Source organism: Lynx canadensis, chromosome A3, assembly GCF_007474595.2.
Source record: "Lynx canadensis isolate LIC74 chromosome A3, mLynCan4.pri.v2, whole genome shotgun sequence".
Lineage (NCBI taxonomy): Eukaryota > Metazoa > Chordata > Mammalia > Carnivora > Felidae > Lynx > Lynx canadensis.
Window position 1 is genome coordinate 60,266,815 of NC_044305.1, and position 27,838 is coordinate 60,294,652.

At 36.4% G+C, this 27,838-nt stretch overlaps 1 protein-coding gene across 6 annotated transcripts in view; it reads left to right on the forward strand.

Annotated features, from left to right (window-relative positions):
* The window catches only part of TSGA10 (testis specific 10), a 179,079-nt gene that overhangs the window by 6,572 nt on the left and 144,669 nt on the right, over positions 1–27,838 (forward strand). For 3 of the 6 annotated variants that reach the window (XM_032592621.1, XM_032592625.1, XM_032592622.1), the window contains exons 1-9: positions 849–905; positions 4,583–4,696; positions 10,869–11,084; positions 19,657–19,722; positions 20,731–20,898; positions 21,304–21,459; positions 25,741–25,911; positions 25,991–26,068; positions 27,012–27,163. In XM_032592621.1, the coding sequence (XP_032448512.1) occupies positions 20,848–20,898; positions 21,304–21,459; positions 25,741–25,911; positions 25,991–26,068; positions 27,012–27,163 (608 nt within the window). In that variant the 5' untranslated portion in view covers positions 849–905; positions 4,583–4,696; positions 10,869–11,084; positions 19,657–19,722; positions 20,731–20,847. Of the gene's footprint in view, positions 1–776; positions 906–4,582; positions 4,697–10,868; positions 11,085–19,656; positions 19,723–20,730; positions 20,899–21,303; positions 21,460–25,740; positions 25,912–25,990; positions 26,069–27,011; positions 27,164–27,838 lie in introns of those variants that run through there. The other 3 variants (XM_032592623.1, XM_030310430.2, XM_032592624.1) reach the window with 1 other exon arrangement.

The window sequence follows — 27,838 nt, forward strand, 5'->3', positions numbered from 1 at the left end:
TGGGTTCAAGCCCTGCGTTGGGCTCTATGCTGACAGCTCAGAGCCTGGAGTCTGCTTCAGATTCTCGGTCTCCATCGCTTTCTGTCCTCCCCCGCTCAGCCCTGTCTCTGTCTCTCTCTCTCAAAAATAAACAACATTAAAAAAAAAAGTTACATTATATATCCAACTTTTTGATCTTCGCCAATATGAGATTAAAAAATGGTATCTCCGTGTTGTTTTAATTTGTATCCTTCTAAATGGTGAGATTGAGTATCTTTTAACCTATTTGAGAGCCATTTCTGTGAAATATGCATATTCTTCATCAACTTTTAGAGTATTTTCTGTTTTTATTTATAAGAATCATTTCTGTATTAGGGAAGTTAGCCCTTTGTGATATGTGTAGCAAAGCTTTTTGTTAATATACAAAAGCAGCAACAAATAGTAGCTAGTAGCTATTATATTGGACAACACAGGCCTAAAGGTAGACTACATAATTTGTTGCTGACCTGTATTTCCTTAGAACAATGATTACCAAATGGATAGGATGGGGTATGTCTTTTTTGAAAAGCATGTGTAATATTGTAGTTTTATATTTGGAAAACACAAAAAGTTTATAACATGAAATTTTAAGAAAGTAAAGCTTGGTGAAAATCCTCTTAGCTGGTGGGACAAGGTTAAAAACAATTGAAAATGTAGCTAAAAATATTGTTAATTCCAAAATCATTAAGTGTGTGTAAGGAATCACAAAACTGTTTTAAACTAAAAAATCTCTGCATCATTCTCATTTTTCCCACTAGGTTACCACCAAAGAACAGGATTTTGGTCTAGGGGCTCCATTTTCTGAAGCTGAAAAATACCAGAATACTCTCCAGCTAGAGCAAGAAGTGAGAAATCAAGACAAATTCATCTCTGCACTGAAATTACAGGTTATATTTAATTTCTGTATTTCCCTGAATTAATTTGGGATGGAGGCCTATTTAAAACAAGAAGATGGACAATAAATACTAATTCAGTGCTCATTGACATCTTATGAGTCTAAAATCATTCCATTTCTATCTTAACCATTTTGATACATGCAGATTCAGATACATATAATGAGTGCAAACTATGTGGCAAGTGTTGTATCCAGTATTTTAAGTACATAATGTTACTTAATCATTTCCAACCTTGTGAAATAGTGATGTTATTTCCATTTTAAAGACATGGAAGCTGAGGTTCCAAGAGATTAGAGAATTAAGATATTTGAGTAATGAGTGACAGAGCTAAGTAGGATTTGTTTGAGTTTCCAGTTAGCTAAGATTTGAACCCAGTTCTCTGTATTGTCTGTTCACCTGGTGCGTGATGTGCCGTATGGCTACTAATGAAGGCTATTAAAAGAAACTTCCTCTTTTAGGAAAATGGAGTAGACTTACTTTGCCCTATTTCTCCCACCAAGTACAGCTAAAAATGCTGAGCGTTTTGTTATAAAACAAATATAAGGATATCCTGAAAGGTGGGAAGGAGGAGGAAGACTGGCTAGGGACCTCAGCACACATTAAGTGACACATAGGTGAATTCCTGGGTTTTTCTTTTGCTCCATATATCTCAAAGTGCTGGAAAAACTGGCATCTAGAAATAGCAATGGATGCAGACAAAAACAGTTCTCAGAAGAGCCATTCTTCCAGACAAAAGAACTAGGAAGGCAGCAGCCTCGCGATATGGTTTTTTTTCCTTTGTCCTAGGTTTATTTTATTTTTTTCCCCAAATTTATTTAGTTATTTTGAGGGAGAGAGAGAGTGTGAGCCGGGCAGGGACAGAGAGAGAGGGAGAGAGCGAGAGAGAGAGAGAATATCCCAAGCAGGCTCCACACTGTCCTGCAGAGCCTGATGTGGGGCTTGATTCCATGACCTTGAGATCATGACTTGAGCTGAAGTCAGATGCTTGACTAACTGAGCCAACCATGCCCCTCTGTCCTAGGTTTTTATAATTTATGTATTTTTTTAATTTGGAAGTAATATCAAACTTATGTAAGTCACAAGTACAGAACAAAGACTATCGTCCCTCAAACCATTTGAGAGTAAATTGCAGACCTGCTGTCCTGATCTCTCTAAAATATGAGTGGGTATTTCCTATAAATAAGAACACTTTCCTACAAGATCACAGTACAATCTAGTAAAATCAGGAAATGAATTTCAATACATCACTGCCAGCTAAGCCTCTGGCTTAGTTTTTGCCAACTGTTCCATAATGTCCTCAGTTACAAAAAGATCTAGTCCAGCATTGCACATTGCATTTAATTATGTCCATTTATCTCCTTCATTCTGGAACAGTTCCCCATTCTTCCTTGATGTTCATGACTATGACACTTTAAAGAACACAGGTGAGGGACGCCTGGGTGGCTCAGTCGGTTGAGCGTCTGACTTCAGCTCAGGTCATGATCTCGTGGTTTGTGAGTTCGAGCCCCGTGTCAGGCTCTGTGCTGACAGCTTGGAGCCTGGAGCCTGCTTTGGATTCTGTGTCTGTCTGTCTGTCTCTCTCTCTGCCCTTCCCCTATTTGTGCTCTGTCTCTCAAAAATACATATATGTAAAAAAAAAAAATTAACACAGGTGAATTATTTTGTAGAATGGCCATTGATTTGGGTTTGTCATGATTATGTTAATGAACCTTTGGCTGTGTGGTAGCCTTCAAATTGGCCCCACCTCATGTTACTCCCATTCTTATGCGGTCTTTTCACACATTGTACCATAATTGATCTTGTGACCAAGAGCATAGAGCAGAAGTGATTAAGTTATAGAGTGATCTCTTGGGATCATTTGCTCTGAAGGAAGCAAACATCCATGATGTGAGTAGCCCTGTGAACAGGCCAGCAGGGCAAGGTACTGAATCATCTAGCCAGTAACCAGTGAGAAACAGGCCGGCAAACTGTGTTGGGTGAGCTTGGAGTGGATTCTCCCAGTCCCAGTTAAACCTTGCCATGGTGACTGACACCCTGGCTGACTCTTCTGACCTTGTGAGAGAGACCTTAAACCAGAATTAGCAATTAAGCCACTCCCAGATCCCTCACCCCTGGAAACTGTGACATAATAAATGTTGGCTTAAGGTACAACATGAATACAGACAGGAATAGTACAGAAATGGTGGTGGGTTTCTTTTCATTGCATCCCATCAAGTAGCACACAATTTCAATTTGTTCTATTACTAATGATCTTTATTTGGATCTTTCGATTAAAGCGATATCTTCTGGGTTTTTCCCTGGTGAAGTTGCTTTTTTTTTCTCTCTTTATTTTTTAATTTTTGTATTGAAGTACAGTTGACATCCAGTGTTAGATTAGTTTCAGGTGTACAGTGTAGTGATTTGACAGCTCTATATATTATGCTATCCTCACCCCAAGAGTAGTTGCCATCTATTACCATACGATGCTGTTACAATACCATTGACTATCCCCATGACTTATTCATTCCATGACTGGAAACCTATATATCCCCCCTCCCCTTCACTCTCATTTTTCCATTCCCTCCCCCATCATTTTGTTCTTTGTATTTATAGGTTTGTTTCTAATGCAGACTACTCTTAGACAATACCTGCCCACTCAAATACCACGAAAAACACTCTGTAGCCCCACTCCTGCCAGCAAAGGCTGAGTTAAGAGCCTAGACTTCCACTTTTGCCATGCTGTAACAAGGAGTCCTGGCCACGCCTCATGCCCCAGTCCCCAACCCTCCATCGCACCAGCGTGCTATCAAAGAGGAATGCTGGCTGGGGAGCCAAGACTTTAGTGCCCACCAGGCAGTAAGTACATCCTCCAACCCCATAAAGTCAGCAAAGACCATGTGGGGCACCTAGGTATCCACCCTCACTCAGAGTAAGAAGTGTCCCCTTTTTGCTAAGGTGGTGTCAGAGGAGACGTAATGCAGAGTCAGGACTTTTGCCACCTCTTAGCATTAACCAGTTTACTCACCTGCAGTGGTGGTGGAGGACACATGGGAACAGTAACAGTTGCCTCTGTTCTTCCTCACTGTGGTGGTGTCAGCAGGGGCCTGCCTGGTGGGGACCCTGAACTCCCATCCCTGCCTAGAGTAACAAGGAGAGCGCCCTCTCCAGGTGTCAAGAGAAGCCTAGTAGAGAAATTGGACTTCACCTACACCTAGCAGTAAGAAGGTAGTGTCCCACCTTTTAGCTAGAACTAAAATACCAGGAAGTGTGACAGGAAGCCTACCATAACACAAGAGCAGATCTCAATGAAAAAAAATCACTTCTTGGAGTGCCTGGGTGGCTCAGTCGGGTAAGCATCTGACTCTTGATTTCGGTTCACATCATGACCTCACAGTTTGTGAGTTCAAGCCTCGCATGGGGCTCTTTGATGACAGTGCAGAAACTGCTTGGAATTCTCTCTCTCTCTCCCCCTCTGTCTTTGCCCCTACCTCGCTTGTGCTCTCTCTCTCTCAAAATAAATAAATAAATTTTAAAAATATTAAAAAAAAATTACCTTTTATCTCAAGAATCAGGAATATCTCAACCTCAGTGAGAAAAGACAACCAAGAGATGCCAACACAAAGATGAATTAGATACTACAATTATCTCACACAGATATTAAATCAGTTGTCATATAAATGCTCCAACAGGAATTCTGAGCATGTTTGAAATAAGTAAAAAATAGAAAATCTCATCTAAGAAAGAAAGGATATAAAGAAGAACCAAGTGGAAATTTTGGAATCAACCAAGATTTTCTTCAAAAGGTGAATAGATAAGCAAATTGTGGTATATCTGTACAATGGAATATTAGTCGTTGATAAAAAGAAATGAGCTATCAAGCCACAAAAAGCCATGAAGGAACCTTGAAAGCAAATTGCTAGGTGAAGAAAGCCAACTGAAAAGGTTACATACTTTTATGATTCCAACTATATGACCTGAAAAAGACAAAACATAGAGACATTAGAAAGATCACTGGTTGCCGGGGATTTGGTGGAAAGGAGAGTCGGAGGGGTAAATGGAGGACATGTATTTTTCAAGTAGTGAAACTATTCTATATGATATAGTATTGGTAGGTGCATGTTGTTATGCATTTGTCAAAACCCATAGAATCTACAACCCAAACAGTAAATCCTAATATAAACTCTGACTTTAATTAAATGTGTCAATGTTGTCATTAATTGTAACAAATGTACTGTACAAATACAAGATTTAAATAAGATGGGAAACTGTGTGTGGAGTGGGGAGAAGGGGTATATGGGAACTCTCTGTACTTCCTGATCAATTTTTCTGTAAACCTAAAACTGCTCTAAAGAAAAAAATAAAGTCTATTAAAAAATGCATAGGAGGGGCACCTGGGTGGCGCATTCGGTTAAGCGTCCGACTTCAGCCAGGTCACGATCTCGCGGTCCGTGAGTTCGAGCCCCGCGTCGGGCTCTGGGCTGATGGCTCAGAGCCTGGAGCCTGTTTCCGATTCTGTGTCTCCCTCTCTCTCTGCCCCTCCCCCGTTCATGCTCTGTCTCTCTCTGTCCCAAAAATAAATAAACGTTGAAAAAAAAAAAATTAAAAAAAAAAAATAAAAATAAAAAAATAAAAAATGCATAGGAGAAGTTATATCTAAATCATGCATTTGATACGGATTAATAATTGAGAATATACAAAGAAGTCTACAACAATTAAAAAAAAAAATTCAAAGTGAGCAAAGGACCTGAATAGTCATTTTTGAATAGACATTTTTCCAAAGACCTACAAATGGCAAGAAAGCACATGAGGGGCACCTGGGTAACTCTGTTGGTTGAACGTCTGACTTTGGCTTAGGTCATGATCTCATGGTTCGTGAGTTCGAGCCCCGCATCGGGCTTGCTGCTGTCACCACAGAGCCTGCTTTGGATCCAGAGACTGATCATGTTAATGGATTGGAAGCCTAAACAATAAAAATGTCAGTTTTTCCTCCAAATTGATATACGGGTTTAATGCAATTCCCATCAAAACCCCAGCAAAAACAGCTTTGAAAAAGAATAATAAAGTGGAAAGAGTCATTTTCTTTTGGTTTCAAAACTTTGTATATATCTACAGTAATTAAGACTGTATGGTGGGGGGATAGACACAGATCAATGATACAGAATAGTGAATCCGGAAATAGCCTTATGCAAGTACAGCCAAAAGGTTTTTGACAGAAGTGCAAGTGCAGTTTAATGGAAGAAAGATAATCTTTTTTTTTTTTTTTCAACGTTTATTTATTTTTGGGACAGAGAGAGACAGAGCATGAACGGGGGAGGGGCAGAGAGAGAGGGGAGACACAGAATCGGAAACAGGCTCCAGGCTCTGAGCCATCAGCCCAGAGCCCGATGCGGGGCTCGAACTCACGGACCGCGAGATCGTGACCTGGCTGAAGTCGGACGCTTAACCGACCGCGCCACCCCGGCGCCCCAAAGATAATCTTTCAATAAAAGATGCTGAACAATTGGATATCTTTTAGGGAAGAAAATGAACCTAAGCCTAAACTTCACACCTTATATAAAAATAAATTCAAAATGGATCATAGATTTAAATATAAAACACAAAACTATGAAACTTTACAGGGTAACAGAAAACCTTCAGGGCTTGGGCTTGGTGAAGAGTTCTTAGTGTGACACCAAAAGCATGATTCATAAAAGAAAATTGATACTCAGACTTCACCAAATTTAAATACTTTACTTTGTGAAAGACCCTGTTAACAGGATGAAAAAAAACGATAACCCATACTTCTTTTTAAAAAAAAAATTTTAATGTTTATTTTTAAGAGGGCGAGAGACAGAGCACAAGTAGGGGAGGGGCAGAGAGAGAGAGAGAGAGAGAGAGAGAAAGAGAGACACGCAGAATCTGAAGCAGGCTTCAGGCTCTGAGCTGTCAGCACAGAGCCCGGTGCAGGGCTCAAACCCACAAACCGCGAGATCATGACCTGAGCCGAAGTCGGACGCTTAACCGACTGAGCCACCCAGGTGCCCCTACAAACCATATTTCTGCCAGAAGAATCATATGTAGGGTACATGAAGAATTCTTAAAACTCAGCAGTAAAAAGCAACAATTCAATTAGAAAATGAGCAAAAGACATGAAGAGGTATTTCACAGAAGGATATATGTTGAGCACATGAAAATGTTCAACCTTTCCAAACATCAGGGAAATGCAAATTAAGTCCAAGATAAAATAACAATGCACACCTATAAGAACAGTTAAAAATAGTGACAATACCCAATGCTGGCAAGGATGAGGAGAAACCAGATAGTTCTGGGTATTCCACAGACATGAAAACTTATGGCCACTCAACTTGTATATGACGGTTCATAGCAGCATTGTTTGTCAAAGACTGGAAACAATTACAATTTCCCTTAATAGGTAAATGACTAAGCAAACTGTGATAATCTATACCATGAAATATTACTCAGCAACAAAAAAGATTGAACTATTGGTCCATAGAACTTGGATAGATCTCAACGACATTGTGTTGTGTGAAAAAGCCAATGACGAGAGATCACATACTATGATCTTTATCACATGATTTTATTTATATAACATTCCTGAAAAGAGAATTATAGAGATTAGTGGTTGCTAAGAGTTAAGGATGGGCAGGGTAGTGGATGTGACTGTAAAGGGGTGTCAGTAGGGCAATCTTTGTGGTGATGGAATAATTCTGTATCTTATTGAGATGCTGACTACAGCAGTCTATACATGGGATAAATGGATAGAAAACAATATGCACATATCATATCAATGTCAAATCTCTGTGATATTGTGCTATAATTGTTTAAGATGTAACTATTGGGGAAAGTGGGTCAAGGGTATAGGAGACCTCTCTGTACTCTTTACAACTTCCTGTGAATCTTTACTTATTTCAAAATAAATAGTTAAAAAAATTTTTTAATGTTTATGTACTTTTGAGAGAGAGAGAGAGAGAGAGAGAGAGACAGCGTGAGTGGGGGAGGGGCAGAGAGAGAGAGAAAAGAGAGAGAGAGAGAGAGAGAGAGAGAGAGAGAGAGAGAGGAGAGAGAGGAGAGAATCTGAAGCAGGCTCCAGGCTCTGAGCTATTAGCCCAGAGCCAGATGCAGGGCTCAAGCCCATGAGCTGTGAGACCATGACCTGAGCTAAAGTCGGACACTTAACTGACTGAGCCACCCAGGTGCCCCCCAAAAGTTTTTTTTTAAGTTACTTTTTGATTACCTGTTATCAGCCAGAAATTTTACTTGAACTTTTGTACCTGACTACACCCTACAAATTGTAGGTATTCTCTCCGTTTAGCAGATGAAAGTTAAGAGGCTTCCATTTATTTTTTCTGAAGTCAGATGTATCTCTTAGGATCAAGAAAATATGGTAAATTGCCCAGGGTTAAGTAACTGGTAAAGAACTACAACAGGATTTGAACCTGTCTGCCTAATTGCAAAGCCTACATCCTTTCTCCTACTTGAAACTATCTCTTCTAAAGTACTTGTGTCTTGGGGCGCCTGGGTGGCGCAGTCGGTTGGGCGTCCGACTTCAGCCAGGTCACGATCTCGCGGTCCGGGAGTTCGAGCCCCGCGTCGGGCTCTGGGCTGATGGCTCAGAGCCTGGAGCCTGTTTCCGATTCTGTGTCTCCCTCTCTCTCTGCCCCTCCCCCATTCATGTTCTGTCTCTCTCTGTCCCAAAAATAAATAAACGTTGGAAAAAAAAAAAAATTAAAAAAAAAAAAAAAAGTACTTGTGTCTTAGAACTGAGTGAAAGTAGGGCTTGATGTTAAAGGTGAGAGGAATGAGTATTTATTTATAATGTATTTGTTTTTATTTAAAAATAATTTGAGCATTATATGCTAGATATATAATAAATGATAAATGAGAGGTGTGTTGATACAGAAGTTGGAGACAATCACTTAAAATTGTTTTTTAATGTTTATTTAAGGAGGGGGGAAGGGGCAAAGAGGGAGACACAGAAACTGAGGCAAGCTCCAGGCTCTGAGCTGTCAGCACAGAGCCTGACTCAAGGCTCGAACCACAAACCACGAGATCGTGACTTGAGCCAAAATCAGACACTTTAACTGACTGAGCCACCCAGGCTTCCCTAGAATAGAGACTATCACTTTAAAGTTGCTTAGAATTTAGTGGGACAGGGAGGTAAACATATAATATACATTATAAAATACTAAGATTAAACTGTGTAAGGGGCTTTGTGGATCACAGAAGGAGAGGCATTTAACCTGGTATAGTGGAAGGTTAGCAAACATTTTTAGTGTGCTCTTATTGCTCAGAAATATGACACTGTAGAAGCCATGAACAAAGACAAAAATATATATAAATAGATAAATTGAAGTTTATCTGTTTGTTTATCCCACATCCTATGGTTTTTTTAAATTTTTTTTTATTTTTTTTATTATAAGAGAGAGAGGGTAGGGGAGGGGCAGACAGAGAATCCCAAGCAGGCTCCTCACTGATAGTGCAAAGCCTGACTAGGGGCCTGAACCCACAAACTGTGTGATAATGACCTAAGCTGAAATCAAGAGTCAGACGCTTAACCAACTGAGCCACCAAGGCACCCCGCACATCCTATAGTTTAAAAAATGATACAAGTAATGAAAATAGCTTAGGTAATAAGAACAGGGGAAAATAAACTTAGTGAAAGCATGGGACAGGAATAGCAAACAGGAGATCATTGTACACAGGTTCTGTGCTAGTTACTAGAGATGGGTTGCAGATTGTTTTAAAAATTCCTTGAGACAAGGGCAAAAAGGAAATTTTAGTTAAATAATTCACTGTCCCGAGGATAAGAACAAACCAGGTATCCAAGAGAAGCATGTTTTCCTGAAATTGAGACATGAGCCAAGTTTTCTTTGGGAATTCTTATAAAGAGGGTTGTAGGACATAATATATAACATCTTCAATAACTTAGTAAAGTTTTTAAAATGAGTCTAGCATCCTGGAACTTAGATACATAGGGGATGGTGGAAAGTTAAACTGGAGAGGTCAGTAGAGTTGGCATCACAACATTTTTTAAATCTTACTCTCAGTGTGATAAAGCACCATAAGGTTACAGGAGTTAACTCCAATTTGCACTTTCAAGGAATTTGTAGCTGTATATGGTAAAACGCCAAAAGAGAAGAAAGTAGGAGGTATTGCTGAAATTCAGGCCAGTTGTGATAAAAGACTCATGTTATATGAGTCATATTATATGTTATATTTTATGTTTTATGTGGTATGTAATTATGTTTAACATAGTTATATATAACATATATATACATAGTATATATATAACATATACTCATGTTATATGTTATATTTTATGTTTTATGTGGTATGTAATTATGTTTAACATAGTTCCTGACATATAATCATGTTCAGTGGGTCTAATATATATTTCTTCCTTTAAAGGCATTTGGATACCTTCATGATAGAAAAGGCCATTTTCTTCATCCGTTGGTTTAATAGTGGGCTGGGAAGGAAAGCTGTGGTCCTCCACATTAGTTAGCAAATACTTGACTGATTTGGTATTTAGCTTAGTCAAGTAAGTTATTAATATGTTCAAAAGAACCTCTTTTGAAGAGTTAACGTATTTTGGTAACAGTAATTAGAAATATAATTGATGATATGAGTTATTAAAATTAAATAATTTCAAGAGTGTGGTTTCTTTTATACAGATAGAAATATTTGGCCAGTCTTCTAATAGTTTGTTTAAGAAATCAATAGTAATTAAGTTTTTTATTAACTATAAATTATCTTGTAAGATGTAGCTATAAACCTTTAAATTTTCATTTAATATATTTTTTCAGATAGGTATTATATTTACATGCTACAAAATTCAGAAAATGAAAAAAATATATATAGCTAAGTCTCTTTCCAGGGAAGCAAACCTCCCTTCCTGATTCCATTCACCTAGTTGTTCTCCTTGGAAGCAAAGGAAATATTTTAATACGATTATTTTCTTTCTCATTACAACAGGTTGAAGATCTCAAACAGACAAATCATGGCTTGGAAGAATATGTTAGGAAACTCTTGGATAGTAAGGAGGTGGTAAGCAGTCAAATAGACGATTTAACCAGCCACAATGAGCATCTTTGTAAAGAATTGATTAAAATTGACCAACTAGCAGAGCAACTAGAAAAAGAAAAAAATTTTGTGGTGGATACCGCTGACAAAGAACTTGAAGAGGCAAAGGTATTACATTTACCATTGATAGGATTTTTTATTGAGTTACAATTGACATGTATAGCATTATATTAGTTCTAGGTATATGACAAAATGATTCACTATTTGTACATATTGTGCAATAATCACTGCAATAATTTTAGTTAGCATCTAACTACTGATCAGGATTTTAATTCCTCTTTAAACATCATATAATTATTAGATGCAGTGTGGAAAAAGTGACATTCTCATTTATATCATTTGAAAGTTTTTTCGATTTGACATTACATTTAAATGTCTATTCTAAGAATTAAATTGTATTGCACACTTTATTTCTTTTAAAAATTCTTGCTCAAAAAATTTCCTAAGTAATTGTAGTCATGGTAAAAACTTCAGACAATAGGAATGTTCCTTTTTTTTTTTTAGTGTTTATTTTTATTTTGAAAGAGACAGAACAAGTGGGGGAGGAGCAGAGAGAGAGAGGGAGAGAGAGAATCCCAAGCAGGCTCTGCACTGTCAGCACAGAGCCCTATGCAGGGCTTAATCTCATGAACCCTGAGATCATGATCTGAGCTGAAATCATGAGTCAGATGCTCAACTGATTTAGCCACCCAGGTGCCCCAGGAATGTTCTGTATATAGGACAGTGCTCTCCCTTCCTAATCCTTCTCTCTTCTGTAGAGAGATCTCCCAGCAAATAGATGATGCATATATTTCCATCCTTTTTTTTTCCTGTCTGTTTTCACACACGATTTATTTCACATTTTGAAGCATTTTTTAAGTCAAAGTTTTAAATGTCTGTGTGATAAAATTCATCAATTTTTACTGACTTCTGAGTTTTGATTCTTTTATTTTTTGGAAGTTCTCCCCCTTTTAAAAAATTTGAATAGACTTTATTTTAGAGCGATTTTGGGTTTATAACATAATTAAGCAGAAGGTACAGAGATTTCCCATATACCTCCTATCCCTATGTATGAACACCTTCCCTGTTATCAATACTACCAATCAAAGTGGTACACTGGTTAAAATTGATGAACATACATTGACTCATCATTATCACCTAGAGTCCATAGTTTACATTCTGGTTTACACTTGGTGTTGTACATTCTAAGAGTTTGGACAAATGTAGGATGACATGTATCTACCATTATAGTATCATGCAGAGTAATGTCTAGCCTAAAAATCCTCTGTTCTCCACCTAGTTTTGATCCCTGTTTAGGAAGCTTACCTCAAGAACTACAAGAATGTTTTCTACGGTTTCTTTTTAAAAAAAGTTTTTTTTAACGTTTACTTATTCTTGAGACAGAGAGAGACAGAGCATGAACGGGGGAGGGGCAGAGAGAGAGGGAGACACAGAATCGGAAGCAGGCTCCAGGCTCTGAGCCATCAGCCCAGAGCCTGACGCGGGGCTCGAACTCACAGACCGCGAGATCGTGACCCGGGCTGAAGTCGGACGCTCAACCGACTGAGCCACCCAGGAGCCCCAACTTTTAATACTTCTTAAATAATTTTTTAAACTTTTAATCCTCCCAAGGGCGCCTGGGTGGCTCATTCAGTTAAGCGTCTGACTTCAGCTCTCACGTGTGTGAGTTTGAGCCCCACATCACGCTCTCTGCTGTCAGTGTAGACCCTGCTTCAGATCCTCTGTCTCCATCTCTCTCTGCCTCTCACCTACTCATGCATGCTTGCTCGTGCACGCGCTCTCTCTCTCTCACACTCTCAAAAATAAATAAATATTAAAAAAATAAAGTTTTTTGGGGTGCCTGAATGGCACAGTCTACTAAGCATCCAACTCTTGGTCTCTGCTCAGGTCATGATCTCACAGTTACTGAGTTCAAGTCCCATATTGGGCTCTGGGCTGACAGTGTGGAGCCTGCTTGGGATTCTCCCTTCTCACCCTCTTTCTACCCCTCCCACTTTCTCTGTCTCTCTCTAAATAAATAAACTTTAATAAACAAATAAATAAAGTTTTAATCCTTCTGGAATTTTTATTCTGGCATGAGGTAGGATTGGATAGTCCTTTCTTTAGTCACTGATTTGAAATGGCATTTTAATAGCTATTAAATTTTCATGTGCATGGATATGTTTCTGGACTCTTATTTCATGGATTCATTTGCTATTTTCTGTGCCACTACTGTATTATTTTAATTAGTGTAGCTTTATAATATTTTGATAAACATTTTCTTTCTTTTTTTTTAAATATGAAATTTGTTGTCAAATTGGTTTCCATACAATACCCAGTGCTCATCCCAAAAGGTGCCCTCAATACCCATCACCCACTCTCCCCTCCCTCCCACCCACCATCAACCCTCAGTTTGTTCTCAGTTTTTAAGAGTCTCTTATGCTTTGGCTCCCTCCCTCCCTCTCTAACCTCTTTTTTTTTTTCTTCCCCTCCCCCATGGACTTCTGTTAAGTTTCTCAGGATCCACATAAGAGTGAAAGCATATGGTATCTGTCTTTCTCTGCCTGACTTATTTCACTTAGCATAACACTCTCCAGTTCCATCCGTGTTGCTACAAAAGGCCATATTTCATTCTTATTGCCACGTAGTATTCCATTGTGTATATAAACCACAATTTCTTTATCCATTCATCAGTTGATGGACATTTAGGCTCTTTCCATAATTTGGCTATTGTTGAAAATGCTGCTATAAACATTGGGGTACAAGTGCCCCTATGCATCAGCACTCCTGTATCCCTTGGGTAAATTCCTAGCAGTGCTATTGCTGGGTCATAAAGTAGGTCTATTTTTAATTTTTTGAGGAACCTCTACACTGTTTTCCAGAGCGGCTGCACCAGTTTGCATTCCCACCAACAGTGCAAGAGGGTTCCCAAACATTTTATTTCTTGACTGAGTTTAGTACCCTGCAATGAAATTTAGAGACTAGGAATGTAAACAGAATTCTAAAAATGAAGACAGTTTCATTTCTCATTGCTGCCTAATGGCTTATAAGCATGATATAGTGTATTTGAAAGCCAAAAGCAACCTATTGAGTTTTTAAAGGTGTGAATGTGCTCCATTGTCTTGGTTTTATTAATCACCACATTACTAATTGTTTGTAACAAGGTAGTTTCCTAAAGTTCATTGTTGTTCCATGTTCTTTCTTTTTTTTTTTTTTAATTAAAAAATTTTTTCTTAATGTGTATTTACTTTTGAGAGAGAGAGGGAGAGGGAGAGAGACAGAGCCTAAGCAGGGGAGGTCAGAGAGAGAGGGAGACACAGAATCAGAAGCAGGCTCCAGGCTCTGAGCTGTCAGCACAGAGCCCGACGCGGGGCTCGAACTACAAACTGTGAGAACATGACCTGAACCAAAGTTGGACACTTAACTGACTGAGCCACCCAGGTGCCCTGAGTGGGGGGGAGGGATTATTAAGCAGACTCCACTCCTAGCATGGAGCCCAACTTGGGGCTTGATCTCACGAACTGGGAGATCATGACCTGAGCCTAAATCAAGAGTTGGATGCTTAACTGACTGAGCCACCCAGGTGCCCCTGTTCCGTGTTATTTCTTAAGCATCCTTTTAATGTACTCTTGGTAGCACATAATAAAGCATTATATGTTACTCTTGGTAGCATATGATAAAGCACTTAAATGATCAGGCTGAGAACATAAGTGTTATTATAGGTATTATCTATTATAGTAATTTGAAATATAAGAGCCCAGTGAATAAACTCTAAGGTAGTATTTGTTTTTTTATGCAGTAATTTTGCTTATTAAAATGGTGTAAAGGATAAGTAAGCTTGAATTAATGAAAAATCTGAGTAATTGAATATTGAAACATATGAAGTTTCTTACTTTAACGTAAGGACACAGTCTTCTTTAACAGTTACCTGGAAGAGGTCCTTATGAGAACTACTTGAGAGAGTAGATAAGAATGATGTTTTAACTTATGAATTAATCTTGTAATGGTTGCTACTAAAGTATTTGAGGGACATTTAAAAATAGCTTGAATATTTTAAACATTTCTCAATAAACTCTTGTTTGTATTGTTTCTTTAAGAACAGTTATCCTTCAATCACAGTTTATGATAAATTAAGTTCAGTCTTAATAATAAAAATTACCAAGTTAAAGAACACTATATTAATGTTTTATTTTCTTCCTTGTTTTCTTCTTCAGATTAAAAATTAACTGCATCGCTTCCCAGTCTGGGAGGCCTAGTTGGCCAAATTCCCTTTAAGAGAGTGCCCGGTTTAGAAGTCATCAATTTTAAAGGATTGTTAGTGTCTGTGTTAGAGAGTGAGTACTCTGTCAGGGGGATCCTCTGCTATCAAAACAGAAATTTTAATGAGTGGGAAACATCTAAAATAAGAGCTAGGATTTACCTAAAACTGAAAATATTAAACCTATAGATGGAAATTCTGCCTGGTTCAGAAAAGAGTGTTTCTAGGAAATAGATATTCACATATTGATGTGGAACATTTGGTATATCTAACAATTGGAAAGCTAGAGTAGAGATAGCATTGCTGATGCAGGAAAGACATTGGATAGTAAATACAGAGAGAGAAAAGTAGAAATAGGTCCTTTGGGTTGTTTAAATGTGTTGAAATGAAATCATCAACCTGAATAAGTGAATGTTACAGGTAGAATGGGGATAAGAAAGATGCACAACCAGTGTTGGGGATGTGAACACCAATGCATGTTGCCATCATCCTTAAATCAGGGGATGTGCAGTCTCAGTATTCAGTTACTGGGGAGAGAATCCTTGTCTGATTTGTGGGATGAGGATTGAAGCAAGAGAATTTCTAATTTGAGCTGAGAAAGAATGTTTATGTTCCTGCACTATTTGCAGTTATGCTCTAGTGAGGTAGAGTCAGGTTAAATCTGTTTATCTAGAATGGAGATATATAGTATTAAATTTATTTACTTGGAAGAGTTTACTTTTAGTCATATTTTTAAAGGTCAACAGAATAACTTCTTCCATCATTTATTACATTAAAATGTTTTGAGTATTTACTCTTATTATTTATCATGTAAAAAATTACCCTTCAACCTTAATGTCCTCAGATGAGAAACATGTGTATATCAAAAATCCAATTATAGTGTAGGTGGGTAGTTCTATTTCATGGTTTCTCAGAAAATTGTAATCCAGATGATGGCCAGGCTGTAATCATGACTTGACTGGTAGTGGAGGATTTGCTTTTTTTTTTTAAATGTTTATTTATTTTTTGAGAGAGAGCATGTGTGGGGGGAGGAGCAGAGAAAGAGAGGAGAGAGAGAATCCCAAGCAGGCTCTGTGCTGTCAGTGCAGAGCCTGACTCCAGGCTCTATGAGATGCATGACTTGACCTGTAATCAAGAGTTGGACACTTCACTGACTGAGCCACCCAGGCACCTCAGAGGATTTTCTTTTAAGAAAACTTACTCAGATGACTCTTGGCTTTTGGGGGGAAACCTCACTTCCTTGACAGGTGCACCTCTCCCTAAGGTTGTGTGATGTATTTATGTCAGCTGACTTCTCTCTGAGCCAGTCATCCAAGAGAGACAGAAAGGAGGAATCTGCAATGCCTATTATGAACTAATCTCAAAGGTTACATACCATCACATCCTGTTCATTAGAAATGAGTTACTAAGTATAATTAGGGGGGGAAGAAATTAAGCTCCATGTTTTGAAGAACGGAATATCAAAATTTGTAGACATATTTTAAAACCACCCCAATTACATGTCTCCTTTTATCTTCTCATCTTGAGGTTTTTTAAAATCATTTATACCTTAATAATACAGTGTTTCCTAGCTAATTGAACATAATTTTTTGAAATAAGCAGAATTGCAATTTTACCACTACTAGTTCCTTCACACAATTTATATTTTAATTAACCTAAGGGTTATTATTGGACTGGAACTTTGGTAGCTCTTGTCATTATTGTTACATTTATGTTTGATTCAATCAATCAAAAATATTTCACGATTGACCATGTGGAAGATGAAGTGTAAAGGCTATTAAGTTCTTTGTCCCTTCCCTGCATGCTTAGTTCTCCTCTTCCTCCCATGCTTTATTTTTCTCCACAGCATTGTCCAGCTACTTTCCCCTATCTACACTCTACTCCAGCCACACTAGCCTCCTTACTATTCCTTGGAATTTGGCAGACATTCTTTTGCTTTAGGACATTTGCTATAGTCGTATCTTCTGCCTGAAATGTTCTTCTAGATTTTTATATGGTTGACCCCCTTTCTCTTTGCTCACAGGTCACTTTTCAATGAGGACTTATCTGCTAACCCTATTAAAATTCCAAACTATTCCTTCATAAAACTCCCAGTATCCTTAACTCTGCTCTTTTTTTCCCCCTACATTACTACATAATTTATTTGTTAGGTTTATGTTTTATTGTCTACTCAGCTAGAATGTAAGGTTGGCCCAAAGACAGGGATCTTTGTCTATTTTTTTTAACGTTTTTGTCTGAAGTGCCTAGAACAGATGTGAATGCTCATGTATTGTTTGAATAACACAGTAACTATCTATTTACATATTTATTTTTACATATTTTGTTTTTCTCTTTTCAACTAGAATGTAAGTTCCATGAGGGCAGAGGTTTTTGTCTATTTTATTCCTTACTGTCCCCAGCATATAACACATTATCAGGCACATAGTAGGTCCTCATTAATCAATTGTCAAATAAATGAAAACACTGGGTCAGCATCTTTTCTCTTGGGCCAGTTATAATTTTGTTTTTATTTTTAAGTAATCTCTACACCCAATGTGGGCTCAAACTTAAAACCCCAAGATCAAGAGTCACATGTTCTATCGACTGAGTCAGCTGGGTACCCCTAAATTAATTTTTCAGAGTGGAATCAGCATTATGTTTTTTATGTCTATAAAAGTAATATATGCTGCTTATAGAAATGTCAGTCCATATAGAAGAGTATAATGAAGAAAATAACATTTACTGGAATCACACCTTGCTATGATTAGACATAATCTTCAGTTTAAATATTACTGGTTTGCTCCATCTGTATCTAGGTTATGTGTATATAAATTTTCTTTTTACAGCAAACAAAATTTTTGGCTCTATGAGTTTTTATAGTTAATTTAATATGGACACCTTTATATGTAATACAGATCCATTTCTTTTTGGTGTCTACATAATAGTATAAATTAAAGCATTGAAAATTGTCTATCCAAAACTATATAAACTTATCCAAACTGTACATGAATTTTGTTTCATACCATAACAACCCTTAATATTTCATAAATTACAAAAATGTGATTGCCTGAGAAATCTTAGAAAAGAACTTGGGCCTAAAGAACAAATGAGGAGCAATAATTACAGAAAAGTCAAATTTAAAATAAAACAGGAAACAGTTTAGAATAATGAGGGGGAGGTTTATGAATTGAGAAATAAATGTGTTAAACTAATAAGCTAATTTATAGCATATAGATTATAGCAAATGGATCTTTGAATAAAAACATAGTCACTGTCCTCCAGAAACCTACAATCTAGTCATATACTCAATATATGACTATAGATGACTATACTGTAAGACTGGGTGTGTTCAATGTCCTAAAACTGATACCAAAAGTGTTTTATAGGTTTGATTGAACTAACCTATTAGAAGAGTTCAGAAGAGAAAGCAATCACTTATGACTTTAGTGATATCGGAAAACTTTTATCCTACTAATTCTTTTATCTCTTCCCTATTTTCATCTTCAGAATTATAAGTAGTATTAATATTTTGTTGTGGTTTATAGAGAGTAATTTGGTAAAATATAACCAATTAATATTTCATACCAAACTGGTAATATAAAAGAACTGCTATATTTCATGCTATGTTCTTTTACCATCTAAAGGTAGGTGAACAGAAAGGGGTAGATTATCTTTTATTTTATAAAATATTCATTACATGTTTTTATTTTTAAGTGGCTTCCTTTTTAAAAAATTAAAGAAATTTTTTTTTGGTCATGGTAAGTGTACTCTTTAATCCCCATCCTCTTTTTCACCCATCCCCACTCACTTCCCCTCTGCTAACCATCAGTTTGTTTTCTGTGGTTAAGAGTCTGTTTCTTGGTTTGTCTCTCTTTCTTTTTTTTCCCTTTGTTCATTTGTTTTGTATCTTAAATTCCACATACGAGCGAGATCATGTGGTATTTATCTTTCTCTGACTTACTTCACTTAGCATTATACTCTCTAGCTCCATCCATGTTGTTGCAAATGGGAAGACTTCATTTTTTATGGCTGAATAATATTCTAGTGTGTGTGTGTGTGTGTGTGTGTGTGTGTGTGTGTGTGTACACTACATCTTCTTTATCCATTCATCTATTGATGGACAATTTGGTTGCTTTCATCACTTGGCTATTGCAGGTAATGCTGCAAGAAATGGGTACATGTATCCCTTCGAATTAGTGTTTTTGTATTTTTTGGGTAAATACCCAGTAGTGCGATTATTGGATTGTAAGGTAGTTCTGTTTTTAATTTTTTGGGGAACTTCCATCTGTTTGCCACAGTGACTACACCAGTTTGCATTCCCAGCAACAGTGCAAGAGGGTTTCTTTAGCTCCACATTCTTACAACGCCTGTTATTACAAGTGGCTTCCCTTTTTGATGTTCTCTTTTTAGCTAAATCTGTTCAAATATTTTAAATTTAAATAACAATTTTTTCTGTCTTTTCAGATTGAACTCATTTGCCAGCAAAATAATATAATAGTATTGGAAGATACAATAAAAAGGCTTAGATCTGTAAGTGCATTTTTCATAAATGTGTGTTGAGGAATCATTTGTATTCTATTAGTAAGACTACAAACAAATGGTACATGTGTTTTAGCTCTCATGTATTTTGTGAACAATAAAAAATATCTGTTTTCTAAAATTAGTACTCTGCTTGATGCACAGGGGCATTTCCCATCTGTAAAAGTATCAGTGTTCTCGCTCCATTTCATCATTGCACCTTTCTTTCCTAGAGGTGGAGAGAACTTTTGGTTGGTTCTGTTAGTGCCCTTAGCTTTACATGATTTAAAATGATGACTGTGAGTAATTTGATTCTCAAAATATAAGGTGCATTTGTTTACACATTAGCTTATTCCCGTTAGTAATAAATATTAAGTCAAATATTAAAACTTAATTCTGAGTAATATGTTTTCTTTACGTAACAATGCAAAGTGAAACTGCTCTGTTTAGATAGTTTGTCATCATTTGAAATATTTAAAACACTCTCTCTGAAAGTATATCTGTAATTTTCTCCCAATAAAGTATTAGTACAATAAAGATTATGAAAAACAAACAAAAGCTTCTAAACACATTAAAGTGAATGGGAATGTACTTGAAAGTGCCTACAAGTATACCATATATAGCATTCCTTTAATTTATTCATTTATTGAAAAATTATTGAACATAGATGGTGTGAACAGATGCTTTAATGTTAGCGTACAAGTTTTCTCAGCAAATTAATTCAATTTCTAGGACTTGTAATTAGATCTGTGGATATTTCTGGCTTTCCCAAAATTTCTTTACCATTTTTCTTAAAATTATTGACTAAATTTAGGGGTACTTTCGGTTAGACAAAAATATAGTAAATTCAGAAATGCTGGAAAAAGAAGATATCTAACTGCTTTTTAAAGAATATTGATGAATTATCTTTAAAATACCAACTTTATTATTTTTAAGGATCCTGTTTATTCAACTTGCATTTAGAAAATAATGCTATAGTTTTGCTTGAAATAATGACCTAATTTTTTCCTCCTTGGCAAGATAATTTTAGAGACTGAAAAAGCACAAAATAAATCTCCTTCTAGACTTGATTCCTTTGTCAAGACTTTAGAAGCAGACAGAGATTATTACAAGAGTGAAGCTCAAAATTTGAGAAAGATGATCAGAAGTAGATCTAAAAGTCCAAGACGCCCGTCTCCATCTTCTCGGGTAGGTTTTGGTAATTTATAAGTATTTTGGAGTTCATTGTTTGAACACTGATTTTTATTCTTTGATTTACCTAATATGGAAATAATTAATTTTGATTTGGTATGAATTGGTGTATCAAAAAGTTGGGAGAGACAGCAGTCTCTTTGATAGCACAGTGGACCAGTGAAATTGGTTCTTTATCCCCAGTGTTAGTAGTGGTTGGGAAGTAATCAGGTAAATATGGACCAATTTGGGATGAAGCTGTTTAAAAGAGAAGTGATTTTTTTAAACTTTTTTTTTTCATCATTTCCTTTCATTATATAGTCATTTTTGCTTGAGTAGAGATCATGTACTGCTATTAGTGGCACCATTTCCTTAAAAGCACATGTCAAGAAGAATTTCAAATTTCTTGTATAATAATTGCAGGGTACAAACTGTGATGTAGAGCTTTTGAAGACAACAAGAGATCGTGAAGAACTTAAATGCATGCTGGAAAAATATGAGCGTCATTTGGCAGAAATTCAGGGTAATGTCAAGGTTCTTACATCTGAGAGAGACAAGACCTTTCTTCTTTATGAACAGGTACACTTATTTATAAAGAAAATACCTAAGTAAAAATATTCAGTTCTAAATATATGTAATTCTTTAAGTTCTATAAGAATGCTTAAATCTGCCAAATTGATCAACTAACATTTGGGAATTACCTTCGTTCTTAAGATATTCTTAATGAAACATAATATATTTCCAATACGATAAGTGTATGTGTACATACACACACACGCACACACATTATTCCCATATCCAAAAAAGATCATATATATGCATAGAAATACTCTGATTTTGGGCATGGGAAATGAGAAACGTGTTAAATGATAGGGGATGGTGAGTTCAAGGTAAAAAGATTTTGATTTTAGAGTTAGAAAACACTAACATCACTAGATGTACTGTCAGTCACTTTAGGAGCTGACATATAATTTGCTTAATTTAGGAGAGTAAGATCAGTTTGTAGTTTATCTCTATTTGTAGCTTAAAGTTATATACATACAGTCCTTATTAATCATATAGCTTATTTACTCAACAAATATTAAACCCCATAAATCACCAACATAATTTTAAGAATAAAATAAATAAAATATTAAAATAAATAAATAAAATTTTATTTTAATAAAACAAATTTTAAATTTAAATTTAAGTAAATAAATTTTAAATAAAAATACATTTTATTAAGAATTACTGCTTGCCACTCTAAGAGAGAAAAAAATGATAAAATACGAACACTGTTTTCTATGTTTGCAATTTATTGGGGGAGATAAAGTATATTGTCTTATATTTACTTTTTGTTACTTTAGCATAAGTAGTCCAGAAGATATTGTAAGAAATAAAAGAAGTGGGTATTTCTTAGTTGTTGTGATCAAGGAAATCTTTGCTAGATGATGTGGAATTTGAGTCCTGAAGGAAGAATGGAGTTCCTGTTATCTTGAAAGGGGTAAGAAGGAACATTCCAGACTAAAGGAATTGTGTGAGGCAAAGAACAAAGGCAGGAAAATGAGTAGATAAATGGATCAATATAAGACTAATTTGTGCCATTGGAGTAAGAGGCAGGTAAGGCTTGAGAGGTAAATTGGACTAGAGCAGGGGTCTGGAAACCTTTTCTGTAAAGGCCCAGAAAATAAATATCTTGGGCTCTGCAGGCCATGCAATTTATCACCGCTATTGAACTGTGTTGTAGTATGAAAGTAGCTTTGGACAATCTACAAATTTTTGGCTGTGTTACAATATAACTTTTGCATATAACTATATACAGTATAACTTTTACTTTTGGACGCAGAAATTTGAATATCATTATTTTCACTTATTATACATATTTTGAAATCTTCTTTTGCTTTTTTTTAATCATTAAAGAACATAAAAAACATTCTTAGCCCACAGACCTACAAAAACAGGAGGCGGGTTAGATTTGGCCTGTGAGCTTTATGTAGTTTGCCAACTTCTTGAGTACATGGTAGAAGCTCTTCAATGGGTCTTACACGGGGTTTATACTTTGCTTTATAAGCACTGGCAATCTGGTTATTTTTAGAGAAGAAATGACCAAAGCCACATTTTTACAATTTTAACCTGTTAACAATTTTATATTATTTTTTTTTCATAATCTGTTATCTTTTTATATAACAATTTTTCTTTCAAGAGAATTGGAGGAAGGAGAAACTGTGGACTTTTTAGAAGGCTGTGAAAGCAGTCTGTTCATGAGGCATTAAGAACTAATCTGGCCAGTGGTGGTGGTGGGGGTGGGAGGTGCCTGGGTAGCTTAGTTGGTTGAGCGGCCATCTCTTGGTTTCAGCTCAGGTTATGATCTCACAGTTCATGAGTTCAAGCCCTGTGTTGGGCCCTGTGCTGATAGTGCGGAGCCTGCTTGGGATTCTCTGTCTCCCTCTCTCTCTGCCCCTCCCCGCTCATGCTGTCTCTCTCAAAATAAATAAACCTAAACAAAGAAACACAAAGTAAGTTAGGGTGCTATCTGTTGAAATAAGGATAGAGGCAGGTGTAAAAGACACTATAAAGGAAACCTTGAGAAGATTTGGTTTTAGCAAAAAGAGGGGATGAATGGAACTGACTGAAATTCTTTTTTGTTTTTTATTTTTTTTTAACATGTATTATTTTTACTTTTGAGAGAGAGACACAGAGTGCAAGCAGGAAAGGGGTAGAGAGACACACACACACACAGAATCTGAAGCAGGCTCTAGCCCCTGAGCTATCAGCACAGAGCCTGATGCGGAGCTTGAATTCACAAACTCTGAGATCATGACCTGAGCCAAGGTTGGACACTTAACTGACTGAGCCACCCAGGCGCCCAAGACTGAAATTCTTTTTTGAATGACTGAAGAACTGTGGTAGTAGAAAAAGAAATAGTAAAGCCATTGGTGACTTGAGGGAAAAAATGTGTTGGTTTCAGACAGATGGAGTAAGATGATGGTTGTACATTCAGAAAGTAATTGCATTCAGGCAGAAAGAAACGTGGGACTGGAATGGGGAGAGAGGTAAGAGCTGAATATGTAGATGGGTAATTCATCTGCTTAGAGGTAAGTTTTGGGCCTTCAGAGTGGATGAGGTCTCTGAATGAGAAAGCTATAGAGGAACAGAGAAGTCAAGATGTTATGTTTGGACATTTTATTTAATTGGTAGAGGAGCTTTGAAAGAGATAAAGACAGAAAACTAAGGTAGAACAATATTAAGCCCAAGAGAGGAAAGAATCTCAAAGAGTGTGTTAAAGACAATGTCAAATGTTGCCAAATATCAAAAACAGGAGCTGAGGAAAGGCCATTTCGTGAGGTCATTAGATGAAATTCTGCAAAATGGTAGGTATAGGAGCCAGGTTACACTGGAATGGGAGAGTAGGTGCTGAAGAACAGGCAATGGGTACAGACCATGGTGTTTAAAAAAAATTATATGCCAATGCAAAAGAGATAACAGGATGGTAAGTGGGCAGCAAGATTTAGTGACAGTTTTTCGGGAGCCTTGTGCCATGGCTGAAGGCAGGGGAGAAAGAGCTAGTGGAGAGGATGCTATTCAAAGTGAGAGGAAATGATTATATAGTTGTGTCTTGAACAAGGCAGGGCTAGGGATGTCAACCCTCCTGCACAGTTGGAGATCTAAGTTTTGACTTCCCCAAAACTTAATTACTAATAATCTACTGTTGACCAGAAGCTTTACCAATAACACAAAATCAACTAACATATCTCTTATATATGTACATATATATATATATGTATGTACATATTGTGTGTACATATATATATACACATACATTTATGTACATATATTGTGTATATATATATATACACACAATGTTATTAAAATCATAAGGAGGAGAAAATACATTTATAGTACTATACTGTATTTATTGAAAAAAATCTGTGTATAAGTGGACCTTTGTATCAATTCAAACCCATGTTGTTCATGGGTTAACTGTAATTGAGTCAGGAGTATCTTAGAAGACATTTCAGGAGATGAGGTCCAGGATTCTGGTGAAGTCTTAGCTGTGGAAATTGGGAGGTAATACATCTTCCTCTGAGACTTGGAGACCAGCTGAATAGGTAGCAATCAAAATCAAGAGGAAGGAAGATTAGGGATTTGAGCAGCAAAGTAGGAGATGAAATTATCTTTAGGTGTGGAATAGGTTTGGGACCTGAGGGTGGTTGAACAAGTGTGTGAGAGTATGTCGGGTTGTTGGTAAGGATTGATGGGCCTTTCTTTCAGGGTAAAAGTAGCCAGAACATGGAAATGGCTTATATATTTTTGTAGAGAAAGACAGGAACACTAATATTTATTAAAATTGTATTCTACCTGGGAGTGCCTGGGTGGCTCACTCGGTTAAGCATCTGACTCTTGATTTTGGCTTAGGTCATGATCTCACAGTCATGAGATCAAGTCCAGAGTCAGGCTCTTCTCTGGGGGTAGAGTCTTCTTGACAGGCTCCCTCTCCCTCTGCCCCTTCCCCTCAAAACAAAAACAAAAACAAAAACAACTGTATTCTACCTGAATTTTGCTGAATTCAAATTTATATCACAAAATGGATGTAGTAATACATATCTATTTCTTAGTAAAACATTCTGTCTTGCATTGACTGCCTCTAAATTAATTTTAAAAAATTTTTGGCAAAAATATTATAAACCAAACTTCTAATTATACATTCACTTGCATTTTTGGACATCATTTGAGTTTATTTGTATAAATTCATTAAAAAACATTATCCTGTTGTATGCATTTTTATATATGGTTTGTATTTTAACTGGCTGGATATAAGATAGCTATATTTATGTCTATTCCAAAGCTTTGTTAAATAGAAGTCTTGCATTTAAATAATAGGCACAGGAAGAAATTGCCCGACTTCGACGAGAAATGATGAAAAACTGTAAGTCTCCTAAATCAACAACAGCACATGCCATCCTCCGACGGGTGGAGACTGAAAGAGATGTGGCCTTCACTGATTTACGAAGAATGACCACAGAACGAGATAGCCTGAGGGAAAGGCTAAAGGTTTGGACGAATTTTATCTGTGTGACCATTTGTGAAACATAGTGTAGCAACATTGAAAACATGTTTTTTTTTTTAACAGATTGCCCAAGAGACAGCATTTAATGAGAAGGCTCACTTGGAACAAAGGATAGAGGAGCTGGAATGTACAGTTCATAATGTAAAGAAACATCGCTGTTGTGCTTTTGGCTATAAACTGTCAGTGGCTTCCCCCTTTCTCTTTTTTCCTATGTTCAGAGAGGTTCTTTCATTTTTCTAAGACAGTGTTTGTAGTCCTAAAATATTTAAGGTGGTATGTATGGTATAAATTATCACCTTCTCATTGTTTATTTTCTTCCAAAAAAATATGTAAGTAAAGTTTTTTGTGTTAGGTTGCAAAGTGTGTTCTTTAAAAAAACAACAACAACCCATTAGGGATGCATTCTCAGGGATGTTAGCAACTTTCTCATCTCCCTATTTCATTAAAGATAACATTTTCAGATACAGAGAAACTGGCTTATTCTACCTAAAGAGTAGCTAAGGTAGAGAAAATTATTATGGAATGAAAATTAATGAGAATAATATATTTAAACAATTTAAATGTGAAGCATCACTTTTTTACTAGTCAAGGATTTGAGATGCTATGAATATATATTTGATATGTTATGACTATATAAACAATTAGAGAAAGTTGCTTTTCTGTTACCAGGTTTAATTGAATATATTTATAAATTTGTCAATGTTGTTATAAAGAGAAAGAAAAAGCATTACTCAGGAGAGGAAAACATTTTTTTCATAATTCCACTTTATATGTGTATCTTATTAATGTTGAACAACAAATAAATCTTTTTGCAAATAAGATACATATGCTACATTCAAAATGAACCAGATTGAACATATAGATACATATACTGTGATAGGCATTATGCACAGGCCGTGCAGTGGCTTATTCTTGTTCCTGCTCCACAATACCTTGTCCATACAGCCTCCCACAATATTCAGGTCTCATCTGATCATCTCCTAGTGTAAATCTTGTCATATGCCACAGTTTGTACAAAGAGAGGATGTCTCTTTTGGAAGATTTTGTTAGTGATGGCAGTAACCTTGTCATTCTACTTGTATAGCTTGATGATGAACGTATGGAGCAAATGTCAAACATGACTTTGATGAAGGAAACCATAACCACTGTGGAAAAAGAAATGAAATCACTAGCAAGGAAGGCAATGGATACAGAAAGTGAACTTGGAAGACAAAAGGCAGAGAATAATTCTTTGAGGTAAACTAAATTACCTTTAAACAAGTAGTTCACTAGATCTGTTTTTATAGTGTATTTTATAATGATAATTAAGTTATTTGTTGACTTTAATTTCTGAGAAGATTATTATGAAGCAATTGTAGAAACCTCAGCACACATTAAATGATTTTTCCCAAGATCACTTACAGACTAGTAATGCCATATTTAACTAGGAATCAAACTTCCAGTAATCTTCATCTTACATTTGCATAAAGCCTTAATATTTAACTGACATAGCTTTTACAAAGTCCTTCTGGGTATAGAGCGTATTTGACTTTGGTGTTTGAATGTGTAAGAACATGTATTGGAACTTCTGTTAATTGAAGGCCACGTGGGTACTTAGCCCTTCCTATAAACTGACTGGTATGGTAGCAAAAGATATGCCAAAGTTGGTGATGGGCATCGAGGAGGGCAGCTGTTGGGATGAGCACTGGTTGTTGTATGGAAACCAATTTGACAATAATTTCATATTAAAAATAAAAAAGGGGAATAAGTTTTTGAGGACCTCCATGTTAGGAATTTTACTTTTAGTATCTGCTGCTGTGAAAAATAGAGTTTTACAGATTCGGTAATGTTGAATTGCAGTGCGTCTGTGAATATTTGAAAAATAGTTGTTCATAGGAGTGTGAAATATATTTTTAAGTCTACAGATAATTC